This window comes from Haliaeetus albicilla, chromosome 5, assembly GCF_947461875.1.
Source record: "Haliaeetus albicilla chromosome 5, bHalAlb1.1, whole genome shotgun sequence".
Classification (NCBI taxonomy): Eukaryota; Metazoa; Chordata; class Aves; order Accipitriformes; family Accipitridae; genus Haliaeetus; species Haliaeetus albicilla.
In genome coordinates, this window is record NC_091487.1 from 4,691,105 (window position 1) to 4,709,006 (window position 17,902).

Here is a 17,902-nt window from a genome sequence, read left to right on the forward strand (position 1 = left end):
TTTTGGTTTGTAAAAAAAAGAGGAGTTTCACTTTGCTTTGAATGTCTCTGTGAGAGATGCACAGATTTTTCCCATCCTCCCTGACTCAGCCCGCATCTCTCCCCTCCCTCCTTTTTGACGTTGGCACTTCAGGGCAGGATCGAAGTGGGTGAAATTAGAAAGTCTCCTCCTTACGGTGACTCATCGCTGGCTTTGGTCAAGTGCTTTGCACTGGCTGATGTGAGTAGCAGAAAGGGGAAGGGATGGATGTCTGCATTGCCTAATTCCTCCTGGGGCTTCTGCACCCAGAGCATGCAGGGTGTGGGGGGTGTCCGCTCATCCTCACTTTGCACCCAAGCTATTGTAGTTTTCTGTTCATCGTAATTTAAAGCCAAAGCAAAATACGTCGATTTTTACTCAGGGAGGAATCTCGTCAAATCCGAGATCTGATCAGATCAATTAAATTGTTTTTTCTTTTATTTGCTGCAGAGAGTTTGAAGTGATGAGCAGCAGGTGTTTCCCCAGGCTCCCGCAGGGCAGAGAGCTGTGGCCAGCCAAAGCCAGGGCTTGATTTTTACACCTCAAGCATTGCACAGAAATTTTCTTTTTTTAAGTCCTGGGTATGTTTTCCCTGTGAGGAGCTTGGCAGGCTAACAGGCTCTTGCTCTTTCAGTGTGTGGGGTGCATGCAGCAAGAGGGACTCCCCTGTACAGATGTTCTCTGTTGTCTAACGCTAATTTCCAGCAATAGACTCCATGTCCCCATAGCTCCTGAGGTTCATAAAAGAGCTGAGAACTGGGCCAAACCTCTGACCGAACCACAACCTTTCTCATCTTTTAAAAAAAAAGTCTTGGGAGAGCTGCACAAGCTTTGCACAACCTGGATTTGTGCAAGAAGCCAACTTGCCATGGAAGGGGTTACCTGGGGGGACAGGAGCTGTCCCAGACACTTGTGAAAATCTTAACAAAGAAGGGAAAATAATAATCTTGTGGCTGGCAGATGCGCACAGATTCAGCCCGTTAGCCCGCAGTGCCCATGGTCCTCCTGAGTGGTCCTGGATGCCTGTGGCTGGGACGTGGAGGAGGATCCAACGTTCATCCCAAGAGGTGTGGGCTGAGCCCCTCGCACGGTGGGGGTCCCCCGTGGCCTCGCTGTGATCTCGGGGCTTGTCCTGCAGCCGGGGGGGTGTCCATACAGCCACCCCAACCAGGAACGCGTTGTTGCACGCTCAAACCCACCTGAAGAAGCCAACCTGGGGCCACCAAGGAGGTTCTCCTCTCCTGGCTCCTGTCTGCTCCAGCGTTGTTGAGGGTTGCATTCAACTGCTTTGGGTTGAAGATGCTGAGTTTTGAAACACTGGTGCCAGCAGCCATGCACGTGACATTGCACACAACCTTCTCCTTCCAGCTCCTCATTCTGCAGGGGCTCGGCCGTGCCCGGCAGGAGTGGAGGCAGCTCAAGCACAAGGGGGTTTTGCAGCATTTTTATGCAGCGTTTTGCTAAGAGGAGCAGCAGATCGTGACGGTGACTTTCATTCATAGCACTTAGATGTGTATAAAAGCAAAACTTCCTTAAAACTCCTTTTCCTCCAGACATCGCGTTTCCTCTTAATACATGGAAATTACATTATCGGCCAGTGCGGTTCCAGCATTTATTTTTATTTTTAACATTTCCATGTCTGCTGTGGGACAGGAAGCAACGGTAGCAGTCCCTAGCATCCAAAGATAGGAACCAGTTTGTTTTATCTTTACTTTGACCGTGTTAAATTTTGCTGAGCACATCTTGGCCGAGCTCCAGGACGCTGGACCAAGCCCACCATATTCAGAGAGAAGTGAATAATTACTACTTTGCGGTGGTAACGCGGGGAGGAACGAAAAAGTGTTTGCAAAACGCTTTGAAGATAATGACACCCCCCGATTTTATGAGTGGCAGCGTTACAGAGCATGCTCTAGATAGCTCATTAATGCTCGGTGATTAGAGGACCAGACAAGAAACACCGTTTCCAGCGGTGCCCGATTTGGACTTCCTTTAAGAAGGGAGTGGTGAAAGGGATGGCTTAGCCAAAAATAAACGAGCATCTCAAAGGCAGATGGTCCTATTCACAGACCTAAAATTACACCAGCGGAGGGCCAGGCAGGATGAAAGGAATTAGCGTCTGGTGGCGAAGGGAGGGCAGTGTCACCGCGCAGGGTGGGTGACCAGATGGCCCGGGCTCTGTCGGATGTCCTCCTACAGGCAGTTTCAACCTTTCCCCGCTTGCAGACCTCTATATATTAATTTTATTTTTTTTTTCCGGGGAGGTGCGGATTCCTCCGAAGCAAATGTAGGCTCGCTGGCGGGAGGCTCGTGTCTCCCAGTTACCTTTTATGGACCCGTTAACACCCTCTGCTTCTGCAGCCGCTGCACGCCGGAATGAGCGAGCGCCTTCGGCTTGGGCTGGGACCTTTCGGCGGCACAGCACCGTGGTTAATCCCAGGGATTGGCACGCCAGCCCTGGCGAGGGGAAAGCCCGTAAAGGTTTAAGCACTTGGTTTCTCAATAAAGGTGCAGCCGATCACTTAAATTCTGTGGACCCCTTGCGTTATCCTAGCTGAAATTAGGTGCAATGAGCCGCTCCGGCTGCTTGGGGCACTGTCCTCCTGCATCCCGGACGGATGCTCGCCAGCTGGACCCGGAGCGGTGTTTCGGGGTGCAGAGGGACCAACGCTTGTTTAAAGGATTGTTTTCCCTTCATCAGCCGGAGCACCAAAAACCTTTTGTAAAGCCGTGCTGTGAATCCCATCAGCAGCCCAATCTAGGTTAAAATGACCTTTTTTCTTTTATTCCCCCCCCCGTCCCAGTGTTATTTTTAGCCTGGAGGAGGCCGATGACCTGGTTCATGGCACAACGTTGGAGGGGTGGGGAGGTGGAGGTCGGTGCACGTGCTGGCGTAAGGGGAACCCCCTTGCACCCCATTCCCTGCCGCAACCCTGCGCCGCGGGTCTCTGCAAGTGCGTTTCTATAGCGTGGCTTCAGAAAGTATCCGAAAACTCACAAGGCTTAAAAGCGCTGTTGCAATGCAGGAGAAAACCTAAGAACCAAGATGTCTCTCTCCCCCTCCTCGCGTATATGGGGGATTTGGGGAGGGACTGGATTTGGTCCAGGGTTTGTAAATGTTAATTGTACAATATATCATACCGTTCTGCAAAGGACAGGGCAGAAATCTCTGGAAGAAGTCGCTGGCTGGTGGGGCTTTGCCTTCCTACGTAGCCACATTTATTTTTATTTTACTTTTGAGCTAGTATTCCAGGAAAGCCCATTAAAAGCTGGCAGCCGCCTGCTAGCGAGCAGCTTGCCGGAGCTGAGCGCCGACGTGTGATGCCGGAGGAGCCGCGCCGACGGTTGGGGATGACTGATGGCGCGAGGTGTCGGTGGAAAGGAGGGGAAAAGGGGGATGTTCTCACTCCGCTGAACTTCCTTCCTTTGTGTTTCCTATTAAGCCGAGGGAACCGTGCTGATGCGGCTGCTTTTGCAGCCTTCCAAGCTCTGATTTAATTGTGGATGATTTCATCCTGGCCTTTTTATGTTGAAGCCAGTGGCCTGCGTCATGCAGCAGTGAATTTAGGCAGATTTTATTTGCATGTGAGTCATTGAGCTTTTCCAGCTGAATGTCACCGACTTGGAATTTTTGTCTGATTTTGTTGTTGTTTTTGTCTCTTGGTGTTTTTCCACCGGGCTTTTTCCCTACCCCTCGCTGCCTCCAAGCCCTGTCCCTCCACAACCCCCCCCCCAAAAAATAGGAAAAGGCTAAATGTGAGTTTGAGTTGGCAGTGCGAAAGGATAGGATTATGAATGTTCGGGGAGGGGGGGGGAAGGATGCTTTATGTCGCTGGGAGGGAAGGACCGAAGCCAAGTCAAATTGAGGGCTCTAATTTGGGAGCGGTGTTATTACAGGTCAGAGGGAGTCAGTTACTGGCTAAATTGGGAGAGCTGTCACATGCAGGAGCTGTAAATGCTGCTCACATGGCTGGGGCACACAGGCTCTTGGACAACTCGGTTTGATTTTGTTGACAATGCTTAAAAAAAAAAAAATAAAAAAAAAATCTGTTTATTTTCCTTCAAAATACAGGCTCCGTAGCAGTGGCCCTCTGCCTCCGCTGCCTGCTAGTCCCAGCCCTCGCCTGCCCTTTGCACAGAGAAGTTTATAAATAGAGCAACTCCTCCATTATGTGCAGCTTCAGTCTCTTTATTTTTATACTGGAATCTGTTCAATGATTAACAGTTTAAACCATGTGCTGTATATCAATACCTTACATACCCTTCATAACTTATTTTTAGTATTTTTTTCCCCCTTCTAAATCCTTTATCCATGTTAGGCAACACAGTGATGACACTCAGATAATTTTTTATTTTTTTTTTAGCCTTTGAAGAAACTTATCTGCATTTCAGTTGAGCTTTTGCTAAAAGGCTTTTTGCAATTGAAATTAAGAAGTCAGGGGAGTATTTTCTCTGTGCCTGTGGTTGTGCCTGTAGTCTCCTCGCTTAAAGCCAGGAACATTTGGACGTTTTTGTGGATTAGGCTCAAAGAAGAGATACAGAAATCGCTTGTTTTATTTCTCTGGCTTCCTGCGTCCTAGGAAATTCCACTAAAAATCTGGATTTGAGGGTGTGTAGCGGCATATGAGCAATATAACCCCAACGTTAGTGAAAGCAGGCATTTCCCACCTGTGCCCCCGTGTCCCAGAAGCAGCAAAACCAGCAGCGTTTTGCCATTGCTCAGCTCACGAGCTCCAAGAAGTGATGGGACTTCTGGAAGCCATCTGCAGCCCCCTGTTTAATTATACTTTTAATCCTCGTTGACCCATCCCGTTGCCGTGGGCCAAGCTGCCTCTGCGGGCCGGCTAAGCTCAGCTAACATTGCATGGCAGCCGACAAAAGCCACTTGACCCAGGATCTCATCGGGTTATCTTTGTCCATCAGACCTGGCACGGCTGCTGTGATATTTCTGTCTCCTCGATGCATGCACAAGGGCTGATGGATTCCCCTCCGCTCCGCTCCACTGTCCAAACGGGACAGCATTTTGGTGTCATTTCTACTGCGATAGCTTTCTTCCACCCACCCTGTATGGATGGTGCTCCTGCTTTCTGCTGCTCTCCTGCACCGGTGGGTAGAGGTGGAGAAACCACTCACCTGATGGTGTCCACACCGTTGATGGTGCTTTTGCAGTTCTGCACGCTCTCTGCTGTCAGGTGCGACCCAGGCACTATTTTCCTGCAGTTTCAAAAGACCATCCTCCCCATCTGAGTCTTGGGAGCACGATGCCCCTGATGCCCAGAAGCCTGTGTGCTCCAGCAAGTAAAGAGAAACCAGTGTTGTGAGTCCTTGTTGGGTGTCAGGCTGGTTTTGCTCTTCAGGACAGCTTCGTAGGAGGTTGGTTGGTTTGTCTACCAAGCATCTGTCTTCCTCCTGGCCTTTGGGTGAGAAGCAAGGAGATGGAACCTCATCCTTGCTGATGCCGCATCTGGCTCTGAGCTCTTATTTCTGATGCTGAACCATTTCCCACGTTTTTCCCACGTTTGTGGGATTTTCACTCTTGTTTCACACCCGTTGGCACCACTGTCATCGATGTAGTCATCAGTCCACGAGACCATGGCGGCTGGACTGTGGCTTGTGAAATCAGTGAAACAAATCCATCTTCCCCAAGGTGTTCTCCATGCCAGTGCCAGCCACATCACGTTGAGGAGCTCAAATGCTGTCATACATACAGTATAGGTTCCCTTGGCACCTATGGGGCTTTTGATAAGGTTTCCCAGCGTATCATCTTTGCTCTGACTCAGTGAGATGCTCTCAATGTTCCAAAGCTCTGCACTAAATTAAAAGTCATGTTGCTAGGGAGTGTTGTGATAATATATGGTATTACGCTCCGTAGAAAAAGTGTGCAACAGATCCAGCCTAGAAAACAAATCCATAAAAACGCCCATCAGATGCACAGTATGAAAATTGAGTGTACTTCAGCTTGGTATTAAATATGTCATGGAAAAAGACTCCCGCTCCTTCTGAATTTCCTGAAAGTCTGCTTTGGGCTGAAAACCATAGTGGCTGCAGCCAATTTAGAGAAGGAAAAATCCCTGCTCTTGTTGCTGTCTGCAGAAGCATGCTTAATGATCGTGCCATGCGATTCTCCAGTGCTAAAAATATATTGCTTCTGGGTTTGTACAAACAGCCTCTTAATAACTGGAGCTCTGGCAAGCTCGCGAGGTAGAGGGGGAAAATAGTGTCAAAAATGTGAAAATCTTTTTTTCTTTCTACTCACTCTGCAGCACAGTAGAGCTGAGCTATTCCATCCTTGCGGGTCTCGGCATGAATTAAGGGATGTTTTGTTGAGGGACCTCCCAGTTTGTTCTGCTTCTGACCAAAATTTTGCTCCCTTTTGAGTTTACAACTTGGATGGAGAGTGCTGAGCTCTCTGCCTTGCTGCTCTATCTGCTGGCAGGGTTTCATCAGCCTATTTGGGGTGATGGGATGAGATCTGATCAAGGGTTGTCTTTGAGGCTGGCTTCAGTGCCGAAATTCCCAACTCTTGCTAGCCCTGTTCCTGCTGTGACATCAAGAAGTGCAGTCCCAGCTTGAGATGCTCGGCCTGGAGACATCCTTTCCAGCCATTTTCTTCCACACAAGGAAGGGACTGATGCTACAAAATGGACACTTGACGGGGCTGCCGTTGCTTTGGACGGAGCGGGGAGCTGCCAGTAATAAACAGCTGAACTTGCTGCCCAAGGAGAACTGCCTTTAAAAGGGCAAGGAGTCAAGTAAGGGCTCATGTCTTATCCCCCACAGGGGTTTTGGGGAGTTTTTTTGTTTGGTTGGTTGGTTTTTTCCCCAGAAGCCACATGTCATATCATTGTCACCTGCTCCCTAGCCTGGCTTCCCAAGAAGAGCTGCAAGAAATTGGCTGTTCTTCAACAGCAAAGTGCATTCAAGATGCAGCAGCCAGCTCCCCGGTGCTCATCCATGTCCACCTCACCTCTGCATCGGGCTACCTTTGTTTCAGAGCACTGCCCCGCAGGGACGCACCTTTTATTAAAGAAGCACAGAAAATAAGGCCAACGATGGCCAACGTGCCTCTTGCAACCCAGCTGTGCGGGCAAACCCATCCATGCTGCCTTGGCAGCGGGTGTTGAAGAACTTGCCCGTTGCACGCGGGGGGGATGCTGGGGGCAGTTGCAAGACGGTTGTGTCTTTTGGACAGAATTGTATTCAGTGGTTAAATTCACACCGTTACCTTTAACAAGTCAAAGGGGTATTGCGTAGTTAATCTACGTGGAGCTTCTTAATCTCGGTCATTAAAGATGGAGAAGACGCTCCTTTGTGAAATCCCCTGTGCTCCTGTCAGTGCTGAATCCTGTAGGATAATGAGAAACACTTTGCTTTTGATGGGTGTATGACTCTTGCCTTTGTTTTTCCAAGGAACCAGTATTGCCTGCAGCGGGGACTTCCCCGGCCACCTCCTTTTGCAGGACATGCTGTGCCTATTGCTCCATTTTTCTGGCATCTCTTCCCTGCATCCACGCTGGTCTGTTCACCTTCCCTCCCGCTTGGAGTTTCTCCGCAGCAACCGCTCGGGTGGAAAAGAAACATTAGGGAAGTACTTAATATATTTTTAGTCTCTTAGAATGGGATGTAGCTGCTGGAAACATGGAGGAGAGCCAGCACCATGTGAACCGATAGGTTGCAGCTCATCACCGGCAAATTTTCCGTCGAGCACCGGTGCTCCTTGGCACCATGATGGAGCCGGTGTGCGAGGTGGGTCGTGGGCGCTGGAGAAGGGAGATCGCGCACGTGCCTTGCGTGACACAAGGCGCAGATTGCCATCTCTGTGTCCTCTCCTCATGGGTGCTGATGAACAAAATGTCCTTCTGTCCTTCAAAGAGGTCGTCTACACTTAAATCTGCACAGAAGCTGACCAGCTAGGGAAAGGGGGAATTCAGTAATTGCCTTTTTATATCTCATTATAGACCAAAGATGCTGGGGTTGCGCTGAGCCGTGCAGCCACCTTGGGCTAGAGGTTCATAGCTGTTGGGGTGGGTGCTCCAGGAGGGAAAGTGCAGAGCCCCAGTTACCACAAATATCAGTCCCCAAGCCCTCCTGGTGGTGTCCAGGGCTTGTTTGCAGAACTTTTGGCTTCTCCCAGCTCCTAGCCAAGGCTTGTTACAGGGAAAGAGCTTGGCCACTACTTCGCAAACTTCTCTCCGAGTCGGGCTGTTAGACCTGCACGGGAGGGAGCGAAAGCAAAAAGCCAGCTGAGAGGTTTTCTTTGCTTTTCCTCTGCCAAATCGTGCATTATCCACTGGGACGAGTGGTTTCAGGGACCTGGGAAGAAGCGGTCCCCAGGTTGCAGAGCTGGCCTCTCCCTCCCGCTGCAGCACGGAGACACGGGAGATGCCAGGAAGCCACGGGTGCCGGATTCAGCAGGCGCTGATGCTGTTTGGCACGGCTCCTGTTGCCTTCAGACATACGGGATTAGGTCCTCCCGCTCCGTGCTGAGGTCAGCTCTAGCGCAGGCATAAATTCAAACCCGTTTGAGTGTAGCAGGGGGAGGTTGATGGGATTTACACACCGCACTGCAGCCTCCCGGCCCGTAGACGTGCTTAGAGACATCACCGGTGTCTTCTTGGCCATGTTAGCTGTGGTTTTGCGTTGATTTGGGTGAGATGAGGAGTGGGATTCAGGTTCACCGGCATTTCAGTGTCAGCTTGCATCTCTGTCTTGTGCAATTGGCAGGTCTGCAATAACCTTTATCGTTGAGATTTTTTTCCTTTAATTAGCATCGGTTGCAATAATGAAAAGGCACATGCTGAAATTCTTATTATTTGGCCTCTCATGGAGGGAGAAGGCTGCCAGGTTTAACAGCGAGGGTATTGATGTGCTTTGGATGGGGTACAGAGAGGGTTTCCAACAGGGTTCTTACTTCGTTTTCTTTAATGTTGGTCTTTTGAGCGAGGCTGATTTAGGAAGAGAATGATGCAAATTCACCCAAACGAAGTATTGTGAATGGGTCAGCGTGTAGGTGCTAATTACTGCAAATAATAATTTAAATCCCTTCATCTGGAAACACCTTCAGTCGAGCTGCTGCGGCGGGAGCCAGGGCAGAGGTTCGCATCCACAGCACCACTGGAGGGAAGATTCGTGTGATAGGTGGTGGGGAGTTGGACCATCTCACAGACCAGTAAACCCAGTTGCAGGAAGGCTGCGAGCGGCAGCAACCTACCCTTGGTCGATACACTCACTGCAAATTCAGATTTGTGGTTGAAATCTCTTCATTTTTTGCTCTTCTGCTTTAACCTCGCTGCAAACCACCCTGTGTGAGATGGGGTATGGTCTCTCCACCCCACTCATGCTTCTTACCAAGCCAGATAACCCGACTCACACGGGTGCTGGAAGTCATAGAGCCATCAGAAGTGTTGGTGTGGGCTCAAGATTAGTGAGCATAGAGCCACAACCTGTTAAGAGACAGGACATTTAGCTTCTGCTGAGCTTACCAAAAACAAGAGTGGAAGGTTACTTGAGTGCTGAGTCCTGAGTACCTTCACTTGAGAAAATGCAGGACATCAAGGAACTCTTTAATTCAGACTGGAATTTATCTGGAAGCTGAAGCCATATAAATTCAAGCTTAAACCTGATAAATTAAATTGGAAATGAAGGCAAACTGAAGTGCTTGGGAGACATTGGAACAAATAGCCAGTAGATGTAGGGTTGGGGTTTGTCTCTTGGTGGCCGTTCACTGGGAGATGACATTTTGGCCAAACAGAGGTTGTTGGGCTGCGTTCATATGCCGGGTCAGGTTTCTTGACCCCTTTTGCCCTGGTGAAGACACCCGTGCAGCTGTAATAGGTGTTAGATTCCAGGGCTGACTCTGGCAGTGACCTCGGTTACCGCACATTTGGGTGATTTTGATGGAAGCAGAGCATCTTGCATGCATGTGTGGAGGAGCTGGCAGATAGTGATGTGCTGCTGGGTCTTTGTGCAGCAGGAGGAGTCCGGGCACTGATTTTTCTGCCTCTGCCGAAAAAGGGGTGCCTCCACGTAGCTCAGCCCATCGCCCAGAGCCAGTGCTGCAGCCGTAATCCAGGAAACGGCAAACAATGGGAACCTCTTCTGGGAGCTGCCTCCTGCAAAACCTTCCTGCAAACCCAGAAATAGCCATCGCTTGCACCAGGGCCGCTGATTTCAGGCTCACTTGAAGCAGTTGCAAGCTGCCTAAGCATGGACTGGATTTCTGGTTTGCTGTTGGCCATCCAAGACATGAAAACCTTGGTGTCATCCATCCTTAGGAGGGCTTGGTTACTGTCCAGGAGCACCGAGTTTCTCTGTCCAATCCCTAATGCTGCAGCATGTCACTTGGCAAGATCAGGGATCCCAGCCTAAATTTTTGGTACAAACATTTTTTCTCCCGAAGTACATCTGAGAGTGTCGGTCCATTCAGCCCTGCTGTGAAGGTGCTCTGTTTGGTGGGTGCCCTTCAGATGTGCACATCTAACTCTTAGTCATTTCTTGCTTGGACAAATTATCTGAATGGGCTTTTGAGAACTTTTTATGGAAAAAGTTGTTAAACTGAAAACAAGGGCATAATAAAACAGTAATTTAAGAGCAATTTACTGACAACTGGAGCCCTTAAATGCACTGACTTACCATTGTGGAGCAATGATAACAAGCCTGCTATTTGAACGTACTCTCTGTCACCCGGAAAATCCTTGGGCAGCTTTTAAAACAATTCCAGTCTTTAATTGTTGTCCTTGTTACTCATGATAAGCTGTTGTCTAGCTCATAAATTACACATCATTCATCTCGCCTGCTTCGTCAAAAACCCCAGTCAACATATTTGTCTGCTTCACTTGTGAAATGTGCTAAGTTGTATATGACAACAGGAGGATAACCCAATTTCTGCCTTCAGAATGAAAAGGTTTATCTCGGTTGGGGTTGGTTGGCTTTGGGGGTCTTTTTAAGCACTTGAGAGGTATCCAGCATTGCCGTTGTTCCTTGGAGACATCTCACCTGATGAGACACATGTGTTCGTGTGCCTGTGCTGACAGCTCCTCTTGGCCATCCCTCTGGGCAGCGTCGGCGTTTTCAAGGTAGGGGCCAGAGGTCTGTTTGCAAAAATCAAAAATAGAAGAAAAAAACAGGCAGTTAGCTACCTCAGGGTTTCTAAATGCAGGCACCAGTGTGCCGCCTGCATTGGGTTTTGCAGGCACCCACTTTGTCCATCCAGGCTGGCTTTACCTTTGGAAAACTGCGACTGTTCCCAGTACATCATTAACAGCTTCAGGAGCTCCACGTGCCTCGCTAGTGGTTGAAATAACCCAGCTGTCTGTCAGGAGGTAGGTTCAAAGTAAAGGCAAGAAGGTCCTTCATGCGGTACGGTGTTACGGGTGGATCTGTTGCCACCAGACATGAAGGGTTTAACAGTTTGGAGGGATCCAGAAGCGATTGAGCAGATTTGTGACAAAGAAATCCGATGAGCACTTATTAAATTGACAAACATCACCTCTTTCTCAAGCCAGAAACCCCCAGGTTCTGGGGTAGTATTGGACCTATTCATAGCACAGCACAGGTTTCAGCCTTGGAAGCAGGACCCGGCTATATTTGGTGCTATATTTATCCGCAGGCGCTTGGCACATGCATCAGCTGTGCTGTATGGCAGCAAAATCGTATAGGTTAAGTAATCCTACGTTAGAAGGTAGTTTCACATCCCACCTTCATTCAGCCTCTCACCCAAGAAAAAGAGTCCCATAATAAAAATTGGAATTTTCTGCTTCGGGGATGCTGGCAGCTCCCATCCGTTCCCAGTACAGGGCTCACAGGGCTGGGATGGGAGCTGGCTCCTTAGGGTGCTCACGGTCAGTTGCTATTTTAGCTTATCGCCAAAATATGTCAGTGCAATGACAGCAACAGGCAGGACAGTGATTTGGGGGAGTTTCAAAGCAGCAAGGTGGAGTTTCTAATTTGGGGGCTTTCGATATGCTCAGATTTGCCTGCTGCACATATCAATAGTTTTGCCATCCCGTAGAGCAGCGAAAGCCTTGTGACCGAAACCATCAGGCATCCTTGAAGCAGCACCCGGGGGAACTAATGAGGCTGTAATGTCATTAGTGCCTGTGACCCCATACACCACCGCAGACAGTGTCCCGGGACCCTGCGACGTGGGAGCCCAAAACGGGGCCACATCCTAACCGCGGCTGACCGGGGGGGGGCTTGGTCCGGCAATGAAGGGTGAGACATCCCAAATGATGGGGAGCTGAAGCGGAGGCTCCTGCGTTCGGGGAGAGGGTGGAGAGGGGCTTTGGGGGGTCTCTGGCCCCTCTCCCCCTGCCCAGAGGCAGCTCCAGCTTTCCTTCTCCCACACCGCTCTCTCCAGATCCCTTTGTTTTCTGGCAGATAGGATTAAGCCTGACCTTCCGCCCTGCCTCGGAGAGAGCCAAACCTCTTTCGGATCTAATTATTTTCCATTTTTGTTTAATTGTGCACATCCTGCTGCTGGCTGAGAAGGAGAGAGGCTCCTGCCCGTGCCGGGGCAGGGAAGGACGCCCGGCCCCTCGCCAGCCACGGGCTTTTGGATCAACACTCCATCTTTTGGGCTTGTGATTTCAAACCCCCCCAAATCTCTTGGAGGTCTGAGGCAAGTTTCCCAAGAAGCGGCTCTGGCACCATCCTGTTTTTCCAGTGGTGACCTTCACACTCAGCCTGCCCCTGTGCGAGGAAGAGGAGTCTGGCCATGGCCATCTGCCTTCCCCATCCTCCTCCTCCTCCCCTGCACCCAGTTTGCACCAGGCTCTGCTTTTTCTGCATGTGTTTTGCTACCTAGTTCCTATGTACAAGTGGCACCAACTTCTTCTAGCGGTGCATTGCATGCCTTTTTTTAATTTTTGCTTTCTGAGTGTATCATCTGGGCTGCTGCAAAATCCCACAGCCTCTCCCCACAGGTGGTGCCGGGCTGGGATTTGGCTGAGCCGGCCTGAAAGCGCTGCCGAATCGTTCCAACGGCAATGATAAAATGTGGGGGTGATAAGGGAATGGATGACATCCCCCTGCAAGAGGAGGGGGAGAGAGAGGGGACAAAGAAATCAGATTAAGCACGACAGGAAGCTTTGCCTGTCCCAGTTACATCTGCATATGGAAAATACAGAGATGCTCTGGTGGACCTTGAGTCCCACTCAGCTCATGTATTTATTACAGCTTCACTTAGGTTGAGCGTTGCTTTTCCAAATCTCATTTTTTAGCACCAAAACAACCTCACAGCATCTCCGCAGGCACAGGAGCGCACCCGCAGTAGCAAAAACTCGCTTCTGCTGCAAACGAAGTGGTTCCTTCTCCACCCAAGCTGTGCCACGCCACGTCCCTTGCACCTCTCGGCACAAGATTGCTCGGGCATGCCGTCGGGAAGCGGCTCTGGAGGAGGGCTGGGTCTGCAGAGAAGTAAATACCGCTGCAGAAAGTTCCAGCGAGAGCCGTCGGCGTTTCCAGCAAGCCATCTAGTGGCTTCCTATTAAAACGGTTGCACGCCTTGAAACTGGGAAGGCGAAGCCGGAGGGATGAGCGCTGCTCACCGCTGTAGTTGTGTCGGGGAACTGATGTGCGGGGTTTGGTCCTAACTGGGGAAAGGATCTACTGTAATAGCCCTCTTTTGGGTGGTGGGAGGGTTGGGTTAGCTGCGTGGGTCTTCACAAGAGCAAATGTGATGGGTGATCCTACAGGTGGACATCCAGATCTTCATTTCACTGGTGTGGGTTCGGTTACCCTAGCTCAAAAACACATGAAGGGTATAGGGATAATCAATGATTTAGAGCAGCTCCAGTGTGGACAGGAGACAGCAGACAGGGAGGGAGAATGTAAAGTTTGGGGGGTTTTTTTAATAACATGAGAGCTCAGGGCATCTTATTTGGTGAAGTTTTGGGCAGTGGGTGTAAAGTCCTTTTTCAGCAGATGGTTCCGTTGTGGCACCCTTAGGCACAGCCTGCTACAGGGACTGGAAGTTTGAAGGCTTCATAGAGGGATTTGGTAAATGCTGGAGGAGAGACTGACCTGGGGCTGGGAAGCGTCAGTCGGGTGGTTTAGGTAGATCCTGAGCTATCCTTGGCTGGTGTTTATATAAGCTGTTCAGAAAAACTTCCAGTGATGGACATTTCACAACATCCATAGGCAATCTCTCCCTGCACATCACCTGTAGGAGGTAGTTTCTTCACAGCCAACCTCATTCACCTTTGCTGCAATTCAAACCTACAGTCCCCAGGAGACATGGAGAGCCGCTTGTCCTCACCGGTCTTCACCTCTCAGACAGATGACAGGCTGGCTGGTGCAGTTTTTTATGTGCAGCATGGCATTTTGACCGATGTTCAGCCTCTGATGCTTCCTGACCCCAGGCTCTTCCCCGCCTGGTACTGCACAGTGATTTGTTCCTACCTGCATGCAGATGTTTGCACCTACTTGATGCAGCTGTTTTTTCTCTGACTTTTCTCCAGGTCTCAACATTGTCTGACTTCTAATCCAGTTTTCTGGCGTGTTATCATTTCTCCTAGCATGATACCTGCACATTGAATACATTTATCACATCACCCATATCACTGATGACATACTGGGTCATGTCACGGCCAGGACAAGTCTCCTTGCTCAGCACATCCTCCCAGTCTGATGGTGAATCACCAGTAACATCTCTCTCCATATGGTTTTCTGATGAGTTGTGTGCCCACATTAGAGTAGTTTCGCCTGAGCGTGTTTCTGTGGTATGCTGCTGAGGAAGCCATGTGCGGCAGCACCTAATGAATATCAAGATATACGGCGCTGACTGCTTCTCCAGCTATTCACAGCCCAGTTACTCTGTCACAGAAGGAAATTAAATTATTCTTGACAAATTGGTGTCGGCAGTCACTTATCATCTTCTTATCTTCTAAGTGCTTACAAAGAGGTTGTTTCATTATTTGTTCCATCAGTTTTCTAGGAGTTCGAGTTAAGCGACCAGTTTGTAATTCCTTGGCTTTTCCTTTTGCATATTTTTAAAGCTAAACCCTATGTTTGCTTTTTTTCTGGTCTTCTAAAACCTCTCCTATCTGCCCTGAGCTAACAGAGGAACAATGAGTAGTTCTGCGGCTGCTTCAGCTGAGCCCTTCCCTCAATCCCTTTGGGGCAGCTTATCACACCAGGCTGGCGGATGGACCAACACCCTGGTTTGGTTATTGCCCTCCTGCTGGGATGCTTCTTCCCTTCACCCTCTGTGGCTCTTGCCTGTGTTAGCTCATTTGAATCTTGACCTTTTCCATTTTCCAACCAGGGCTTTTAAAAGGTTAGGTTTACCCACCAAGTGTTTTTGTGTAATCTGCAACGATACAGAAAATTTGGGCCAAATCGTGACTTTGATTAACATTAGGACAACAGCAGTGGAGCTGTGTGGCTGTAAAGGTGGGTGTAATTTGGCTTTTTTAGTGATTTTCAGGAGCATCTGGTAACTCTCGGTGTCCAGTTCGGCACACCTTGCTGTGACCTTGCTTTTCAGAGAGCGGTGACCCCCCTGCCTGGGAGATGCTCACGCAGTAGCATCACTCATGCAGGCATCCCTTTGGCGTGTCGTATTTACCTTGCCAGGGTGAATTTATTTCTTTATTAGCTCTGTTTGCCGATTTCTCAATTCTCTTCTTTTTTTTTTTTTCTATTACTTCAACAGGAATCATTAACCAATGGCAACAGGAATCCAAGGATAAAGTGATTTCTCTATTGTTAACCCACCTGCCTTTACTGAAGCCCGGAAACATCGAGGCAAAAGTCGAATACATGAAACTCTTGCCTAAAATCCTGGCCCACTCGATCGAACACAACCAACACATTGAGGAGAGCAGGCAACTGCTGTCCTACGCCTTGATACACCCTGCCACCTCCTTGGAGGACAGGAGTGCCCTGGCCATGTGGCTCAACCACCTGGAGGACCGCACGTCGGGTGGCTTCGGCAGCCAGAACAGAGGTCGGTCGGATTCGGTGGACTACGGGCAGACGCATTACTATCACCAAAGACAAAACTCCGACGACAAACTCAACGGATGGCAAAACTCTCGAGACTCGGGCATAAGCGTCAGCGCTTCCAGCTGGCAGGACAAAAACCTGGCGTGCGAGAATGGCCATCTACCCCTCTACTCCTCCTCCTCCGTCCCCACAACCATCAACACCATCGGCACTAGCACAAGCACCAGTAAGTACCCACGGGAAGCTCTAGGGATGGCCACCCACGGCCGCTTTTCACAGCACAGTCCCCCCCATCCCGCTAGAAAATATTGCTTTGCCGTGGTTAGCAGAGGGGCTAGGTTCATCTGGGCCATAGAAAACTCCTTTTTTTTTTTTTCTTTCCCCTACCTGCTTTTTTATTTCCTGCCTGCCTTTTTATATTTTTTTGTCTCTAGTCCTGTGGGATTTTAAAGACCTGGCAGCTGGAGAGGAGGGAAAAACAGCCAAGCTGTAAGAGCAAAAAATGTGCGCTATCAAAGGGAGCCCTTTTTATTTGATGTAGCTCCATGTAGATTTGCAGTTCATGTTTCAAGTGTTCCTAAAGCAGGCAGGGAGCTGATGCTTCATGTCCAAAAGTGAGCTGAGGAACTTGAGGCAAGTCCAAAAATGACCTGGGGACTTACTGGGAGGAAATGGGATTGGGGCCCTGAAGCGCAGGCATTGTTTTTGGAAGCAGGGCTCGGATCCGCGGTCTTCAGGGCATATCTGAAAATGTTCCCTTGTATCTGCAGCGCTTAGAGGTGTGGAGCTGATGGTGATCGGGGGGTTTAGATGCACAGTCCTCAGTGTTTTCCAGGAGAGTTGGGTAGCTCCTTCCCCACAGAGGCCCTGCCGGGCTTTGATGGGAGCGGTGGATGACGCAAAGCCCAACCCAAGGCTTGGACACTCCGGGATGCCGCGGAGCACCGTGGCTGGAGATTTATCACTGGTTTTGTGTGAAGATGTAGTGCAGCTGTAACTGTTCTTTTAAAGTGGCCGTTGATGCCTGTGAGCCATCCTTGGGCGAGGAGGAGCAAAGCATCTTCTCAGCGGGGTTCAAGAGCTCCTCTGCCCACCCGTTCCCTCTGTGGAGGGCTGTCGCGCCTGCCTTGCTGTCACCTTGGGTGACTGCCACCATCTCACCTGCAAGGCTGGATGTCCTCCTTCACTTTGGGGCGTTCAGGAGATGGTTGGCATCTCCCTATACACAAGGGATGCCGAGAGCACTTCGGGGAGGAGAGGCTTCTTGCAGCGAGGGCGCTGGCTTCTCTTATCAGCGTGCAGAAAGACAGCTGAAAGCTTTAAAATGGTCACTTAAGGCTTCTGGGCTTTTCTCTCTCCTGTAATAAGTGCTTTTTTTAGGTGGTGTTTCAAATCGACAACGATATGAAACGCAGCTCTGGGTTTATTGCTGTAGCACCCTGCTCCCTGCCTCTCCGGCGTCCATCCTCGCAGGCAGCGCTGCCTGCCCTGCCACGTAGGGATTTAGCAGAAGGGTCTCGGCTTCTCCACCGACTCTGAACATCATGCCCGTCCTGTCCCCTGTCTGTGAAGCCCCAGCTGCTGCTGCCATGGGACTGTGTGACGTTCAGCTTCTCCGAGAGCCGGGTCCCTGCGCTGCGGAGGAGAGCTGTTTCAGGGTGACCAAGCTGCATGGGAAAGGCTTAACAAGGAGGCAGGGTGAGAAGAACGGTGAATGTATTTGCAATTTGCAGTTTGCAAGAGGTTAAACCTCTCCAGAGACTGTTTGGGGGGAGGGTTCTTCCTTGTGGTTTTTGCATGCCGGGCAGTTTGGAGGCTTTGTACACTGGGGAGGCAGTGGGAAGAGATGACTTTGGAAGGGATCTGGTTCCTTACATCGAGATCTGGAAGCAGGGAGGTCTGATGGGTGCAGCACGTTAATCATTGACAGTGGCTGGAG

General features: G+C 50.0%; 1 protein-coding gene across 5 annotated transcripts in view; it reads left to right on the forward strand.

Annotated features, from left to right (window-relative positions):
* SAMD4A (sterile alpha motif domain containing 4A) overlaps positions 1–17,902 on the forward strand; it is a 106,707-nt gene that overhangs the window by 47,011 nt on the left and 41,794 nt on the right. For all 5 annotated transcript variants that reach the window (XR_011324585.1, XM_069783106.1, XM_069783107.1 and 2 more), the window contains exon 3: positions 15,671–16,189. Coding sequence is in view for 4 of the 5 variants with exons in the window: in XM_069783106.1 (XP_069639207.1) it covers positions 15,671–16,189 (519 nt within the window). In the remaining variant the exon portion in view is untranslated. The remainder of the gene's footprint in view (positions 1–15,670; positions 16,190–17,902) is intronic.